The sequence below is a fragment of the Sander vitreus genome, chromosome 20 (genome assembly GCF_031162955.1).
Source record: "Sander vitreus isolate 19-12246 chromosome 20, sanVit1, whole genome shotgun sequence".
Taxonomy (NCBI): Eukaryota; Metazoa; Chordata; class Actinopteri; order Perciformes; family Percidae; genus Sander; species Sander vitreus.
The window spans coordinates 25675062-25682248 of NC_135874.1; the positions used below are offsets into that span (position 1 = coordinate 25675062).

Here is a 7187-nt window from a genome sequence, read left to right on the forward strand (position 1 = left end):
CTCCGACGATGTTTTCTTTTGTCTTCCAGCGGCGTTGAAGCAGCTACATGGAAAAAGAAATGGACTGACTTTCTTCTCCTCTCCTTACGAAGGATTTCAAAGGCCAAAATGTATCCTACAACACACGTACAGTAACTTACTGGCATTAACGACATGGAGTTATAAATATAGGCTACATGGGCTTTTTTTTTTTTTTGCAGCCTGCCGTGTACGTGCACTCAAAAACATCCAGAGGAACCGTTTAGCTATATGCCGAAACATGAAGAAACAAGCGACTGGAGCAACATGACTGATGGAGAGACATAGCTTGTTTGTGTGGAGGTTACTGTGGACAGATACAATGACCAAAGTCTGAGATAACACAAGGAAGAAAAGGAAATAAATAAACCACGTTTCACAGCCAAATAACGGGCATGTAACGCATGTACATTTTTAACAAACCAATTTTCTTTTACGGAATGTAAACCAATAACTTCCGGGTAAGTTGTTGAACTGTCTTGTGAAGAAATAAAGTGAGTTCTTGTTGTGGTTAACATTAGGCTAAACCTAAAACAGCGGTATTTGCTAATTAGCTTAGTTAAGTGCCTATAGACCTTTTCAATTGAATTCCATTGCTAGGCAACAGGATGGCCCCTTGTTAACTTCCTGTCAGTTGGGTTTAGAATGTTTACATCAGTGAAATCGTCTATAGCAAAAAGGTCTGCTGTTTTGTATCTGTATATTTCAGAGAGTAGGCTACATAATGTAGGTGTGTCATGTTATAATCACTGTAGCCACCAGTATTCCTCTACCATCATACTTGTATCAAGTAAAATGCAGTGGTGAATGTAGTTTATTGTATCATAATATAGCAACATCTTAAAATAACTATAATTTGATAAATGTTATAATATGCCATCAAAATTGACAAGTGTATATGTAAATGGCATTGGAAATATATATCCCAAGATAATTAAAAGGAAACTAGTAAAAGGAAGAGACAAAAAAGAGCAACAACTTTAGATAAGAAAAAAATAAATCCTATCAGAGTAAAAAAATCTATTCAGAAGTAACTAAATCTTTACACAAGTAGTCTACTTCTTATGATGTTCTCATAGATCAAGTGTGGCATCAGGCGTTATTATATACTTTGATCTTAAACCCTGTTGTTGTACTGCCCATGTTAACTTACTAGATATTGCACTGTATGACAGTTATTTCAAACCAGCCTAATACGCTGAACGTGGATTTGACTTCCCCTTGTCTTTCCCTTCCTTCTGTTGATGAATTTGGAGATAATGAAAATAGAAATCTACAAATGGATGAGGAGGAGTTATCAGCAGCTGCGTTTGAATCCATGAAACCAACGCGGACTGACTGTAATCTGAATGGATGTGTTTGAGACGAGGGGTGACTTTTGTTGTGCTGTTTTTGTGCTTCGTCGATGGATTCGCATGTTGGCACCGCCCTGCGGGGCAGCAGTGGCAGCAACTACACAGCTGACACCTCGGGTCCGAGCTTCACCGACCAGCTGGGCACTACCTCACCTGTTGTGCCAAGGTAAACCACTCCGTCCGTCCACTTTTCCATCTTTCCTTTCTGCTTTAAAGCCTCTGAACAACCACACAGGTGATTTGACATATTCTGGGCTAGACCTGCGCAGAATCGATCACCGGCGATCGCTGCCCAATGCATGCCGGTTTAATTTTGTGTCCGACTTGATCCCGACTTGCTCTGACGTCATGCACACGTGGCCAATGATAACCTCACGAGATCGAGGCGGCCGTAGTTTTGGGAGGCAGGCACCGCAGTTGCGCTCCACCGACTGGAGAAAATCAAATATCACGATATTTTTGACCAAATACAACGATGTTGATATTGCGACAATATTGTAGGGTTGACAATTTGTGCTTTCACGAAATATTAACACAATGAGAGATTTGATAAATAATCACCAATACTGTGGATATAATGACTAAGTGGGTAAATGCAAATATTAGAACAGCTACAACAGTCTGATAAGTTCAGAAAATGACATCACTTTACTGTAATGCAGCCTTTCAAACCAAGAAAAGACAACTTGTGTCATGTTGCCATATTACGATATCCAAAATCTAAGACGATATCTAGCGTCGTATATCAATGTCGATATAATATTGATATATTGCCCAGCCCTACTCTCAGCTGATCTAACAGCTGATTGGTTCAGAATCGACTCAACATGATGACGTTTTATATAAACTTTTTAATTTTTTTGAATTGGAGGGATTTTAATTGCTATTTGTCAGATTTAAAGGCTTATTATGAACAGAACACGTTATGTGGCTGATAGTGACGTTTAGAAGTCAGAGAGACTAAATACCGTTCAGATTACGGATCATTTACAGTCTGTTGTTCACTAACATCAGCAACAGATCGCATGTGGAGCATTTTGACAGCTACTCTGTCTTAATAAAAACAACTGGAGACTGTGTACAAGCTGATATATGGGTCTGATAACATTTTATTAAATCGCAATCGGACCTAACAGGATGTGAGTGTTTCTGTGACTTCCTGTTCAGTCTAAAGGCTGCTGGAAACAGCTGTAAAGTGTCCGACTTGGCCGCGGCTTTTTGTCCCCACCCCCTGCTGCTGCCGCCTGCTCTGGTCCACTTTGCAGGTGAGGCGCAGCTCATCTCGAACGAGCCTGCTATGTCACAAATTTCATTTACCAATAAGAATGGTAAAGCTGTCATTTGTCCCGCCCTAACAGGTGCAACAGAGCTAACAGGAGGCTCAGGAAGATGTCAATCAATCTAAACGCACCCACACAGTCCTGGGAAGAGGTCCAATCAGCCAGATTAACGGAAAACACCGGTGTGGGTGTTCAGAGCCTTTAAAACTCAAGTTACAGTGTGCAATTGTGTATGTGTGTGCAGGGTTCAAAATGAACTGTTTTGTCCACCAGCCAACTGGCTAAGTGAATGTTCAAATCGTACCAGCCACTCAATACATTACCATTGTTTTTTTTGGCTGGTGAGTGAAGCAAATCTACCACCAACCACTTGCTTATTTTACAAGCGTTTGGCTGGTAGATGGTGCTAATTTTGGACCTGTGTGTGGCTCCACAATATAGCAACTGGTTGAATTACTTGAGGAAGCAAGTTACCCACGGGTTCCACTCAACCTAACAGGAGGAATTTCTACAGGCACAGGCACCAGCACCGTCCATGCACCCTTTCCTGGAGCTGCAGTGACATATAGCTGACACAGACACATTTTTAACCATCAAAAAAGAGAAACTAGCTATTTTATAGATACAATTAGCGAGGGGAATTGATTTCATTATCTCAAATGTAGGAGTAGACTGATGCCTGCAAGTCTGTGCATTCAAACACAGCTCACTTTCACAATCTGTGTGGCAAAAATATTTATTTTTATATATTATTTTTTTTTTTTTACATTTTGTGAGAACATGTTTTATCCAGACTGAGATGATGGTACAATTATTTCTGCCTCTTTCTGCTTCTTTTTTTGGTTCTTTAGGGTTGTTTCCATAGTGACCAGCCTAGTGACCGCCACCACGGAGGCCACATTGGGAAACACAGGAAACCTATCGACGTTCAGAGACCACAGAGGGCGCGAGCTCGGTCCAATCCATCCGGCGTCGACCCCGTCGGTGCTGAGCGCCGCTGAGAGTAAGTCTGTCCTGCAGGGCGTCGCCGTGGCAACTCAGGCCCTGGTACTCCTTGCCATCTTCCTCCTCTCCAGCCTCGGTAACTCGGCAGTCGTCGCCGTCATCATCAAACACAGACAGCTTCGGACAGTGACCAATGCTTTCATCATGTCGCTGTCCTTGTCTGACTTCCTCACGGCTGTGTTGTGTCTGCCGTTCTCCTTCGTCATGCTCTTCAGCAAGGATGGTACCTGGATGTTCGGGGATCGTTTCTGCGTGGCCAACGGCTTTTTCAACACCTGCTTTGGTATCATCTCCACCCTGACTATGACTTTGATCTCCTTTGACAGGTACTACGCCATAGTCAGACAGCCGCAGGCCAAAATAGGGCGCCAGAAAGCAACTCAGTTGTTGATCGCTGTGTGGTTAACTGCAGTCATTTTCTCTCTGCCTTGGTATCTCTTAGTCCGACCGCCGACAGAAATCCATAAGCGAGGTTTCTACCACTGTATGTACGTGTTCCACTCCAGGACTTCACGCATGGGGACGGCTTACAGCATCTGCCTTATCGTCGTATGTTACTTACTGCCCTTCGCCCTCATGTGTTTTTGTCATTACAACATCTGTAAGACAGTTCGTCTCTCTGAAATCCGAGTCCGGCCGGTGACCACGTACGCATACTTACTGCGGTTCTACAGTGAAATGCGAACAGCCACCACAGTTCTGATTATGATTGTTTTCATCATTTTCTGTTGGGGGCCATATTGTTTAATGGGGTTGGTTACAGCATTGGGGGACTACACGTTCAACCCGGCAATGGACACAGTGGCCATCTGGCTAGCCTGGGCAAACGGAGCCATCAACCCTCTAATCTACGCCCTGAGGAACCCCAACATATCCATGTTATTGGGGCGGAGCAGAGAGGAGGGCTATCGGACCAGAAATATCGCTGCGTACCTCTCCAGCCAAACCCAGAACCGCGAAGTTCGGCTTAACCAAGCAGAGAGGATCAGGGACCGCTACGTGAGTCGCGTAGGGGTGAATAATAACAGCCGGCTGTCAAATTCAAGTCCTGGAAAAGGAGGAGGGGGAGGAGAGGTGGCAATGTGGGCCTGTAAAAACCCTGCCGTGTTCTTCTGCAGGGACGCCCAGCCTGACACTGCAACACTTCCTAACTCCGTCAGTGTGCCAAAGATGAAGACAGCGGACACCAGCCTGTGACGTTCTGAACACTGAACCATCTAACGATTGTTTTCATCTTATCTAATATGTTGTTGTGGATCTAGAGACTGAAGACGAAATACCTGATAGTATTTATGTGTCTTTCAGATCACACTCTAAAATGTTTATGATTCAAACCACCACTTGATCATCTTTTGTCAGGAATCAAAAGGCTCATTTACCGAACTATGTGGGAGGACAACAAGTTATGATGGTGAAAACATTATTTAAGCAGCTGTTGTACGATAGATGGGGTCAATGAAATTCCTTCCTAATTTATGAGGACACCATTAAGTCCTCAAGGATCCATGGGATCGCCTGACGGACCCCTGGAAACCCCTCAATGGTTAATCATGAAAGTGGATGCAAAACATTTCTGTAGAAAACCATGATGAGTTTGCGCTTGTATTAAAAAAAAGGGCTTCATGTCATATCATATGTAAATGCAGCATATGGATATGGAAAACTATGAAGGATCGAGCATTTCCTTATCCTTTAATCCTAAACCTTAACATGCTTAGAACACATATGTTCTGTACATGTCATTTCCAAACTGTCCTCTTCAGAAAAATGACACAAGCGATCATTTTCTTAAATGGCTAAAGCAACCGAGAGTTCCTAACTTTCCTCCATCGGAAGCAATGGCCTGGTCACACCAGAAAGTGGCACAGTGAATTTCATCCACACATCCTGGAAAATGTGATTTGTTTAGCTTCGTGACTACTGTAGCTGGCGAGCTACCCACTAACACCACGCAGTTACCTAAAGCGCCGCTTCAGCCAGCCAGTTTGTAGAGTTAAAGGCAGGGTTGGTGATGTTGAAAAGCTAGGAAGATTTGAAAGTAGCATCTCCTCGGGGCTCCGACCCACACACAGTGGTTGCATGAGCACCGCCGCTCCGCTGCTTCAGGGCAGAGCAGAGAAAGGACCACAGTTTTACTTCATGTCTCATTCACCGCTAAGCAAAGACCTCATATTATCATACTGAATGTTTAACACAATCATGACTACTGTTAGCGATGCAGGGACGCCACGCATTGAGCTCAGGCTTGTACACGGGCGGGGTAGAGTACGCACAGCGGGGCAAAGAAGGAGTTTCATTGGGTTTTTTTCAAGTGGACTGCGAGGCAGTGATTGGTGGCCTTTTTTACAGGATTACAGCAGCTACAGATGACGGATCTTTTTTGTTCCTTTTTCAGAGCCCATAAATTATAAATATAGCTGTCGGGGTGTACAATATATTGGAAATAGTTACCAACCCTGCCTTAACACAATTTATTTAAGAGACATACAGTATTTATACTATTGAATATATAATGAATAGGGCTGGGTACCGAATTCAATACTTTTTAGGCACCGACCAAATTGCCTCTAAAGTATAGAGTATTGAAAAATGCCTCGTCATTCGATACCTAATTTCAATATCTAAATCTCATGCCAATCAGCATGCAGCATGCTTCCACCAGGATGTTTTTGAGTGCCTGTTTAGCGTAACTCTACGTTACGCAAAGCAGGGCTCTCAAGTGTCACGCATTGAGCGTGACAGTCACTCATTTCGGTCTTTTGTGACGCACTTGTCACATTGTATTTCTCAAGCGGAAAAACTATTTATAATTATTTTTTTTTAATTTAATATGCCGCAGCGCCCCAAGTTTCTCTGGCGCGCCGCTCTCACTATGGAACCGCAAAAGAACAAGTATTTTTTTTTTTTAGAGGAAAAAGATGGGCTACATTTCTTTATGTGTGTTAGTGACCTCATCTGGCCACAGTGGCAAAAAGTATTAAGATTCAGGAAGGATCAGTGTTGTAGTACTCGAGATTGGTCTTAGTCTTAAGACCACTTTTTGAAGGTCTCAGTCTCAGATAAAGAGGATTTGGGATTTTATTTCTAGACCACAACTGCAGGGATATGACCTGTGCGTTGTCTGGTTTATGTGTTAACATCATTACTGTGATTGCATACAACAAATAACTTGACTCATTTCTATTTTGAAATGTGTTACTGTTAACCCCCCTCTCACCACCCCCTTAACACGCACTCCCAAGAAAGTGAATGCGGGAGACAGTAGAAGAAGCTCTGGTTGTTTGGGAGATGTCAGCCAAATCATCGGTAATACAAATTGGCTACCTGAAACATAAGTTTGAGGAGTGCCTATGGTTAGTGTTGTTTCTTCACATTTTATTGTGTCATGCAGCATTGAACTAGCTCGTTAAATTGCATCCCTGTTTCCTTCACTTGCGTTCCTTCCTCGCGTCTTAGTCCGTCCCACCGAGGAAATGATGGAGGAGATCATGCGAGGAGAGAGGATGGTGTGTTTTTAGAGGGATGAGAC

At 43.2% G+C, this 7187-nt stretch overlaps 1 protein-coding gene across 1 annotated transcript; it reads left to right on the forward strand.

Annotated features, from left to right (window-relative positions):
* The first annotated feature begins 446 nt into the window (after window positions 1-446).
* gpr135 (G protein-coupled receptor 135) lies at window positions 447-5178 on the forward strand. The gene is made up of 2 exons (XM_078277733.1): window positions 447-1539; window positions 3505-5178. The coding sequence occupies exons 1-2, from the start codon at window positions 1424-1426 to the stop codon at window positions 4853-4855; spliced, it is 1467 nt and encodes a 488-aa protein (XP_078133859.1). The 5' UTR covers window positions 447-1423; the 3' UTR covers window positions 4856-5178.
* The last annotated feature ends 2009 nt before the right edge of the window (window positions 5179-7187 follow it).

Excerpts from the sequence above, each read along its gene's own strand:
- gpr135 (XM_078277733.1), top strand. The coding sequence starts at position 1,424 with ATGGATTCGCATGTTGGCACCGCCCTGCGGGGCAGCAGTGGCAGCAAC. Across the intron at positions 1,540-3,504 it reads ACCTCACCTGTTGTGCCAAG|GGTTGTTTCCATAGTGACCA; the intron begins GTAAACCACTCC and ends TTGGTTCTTTAG.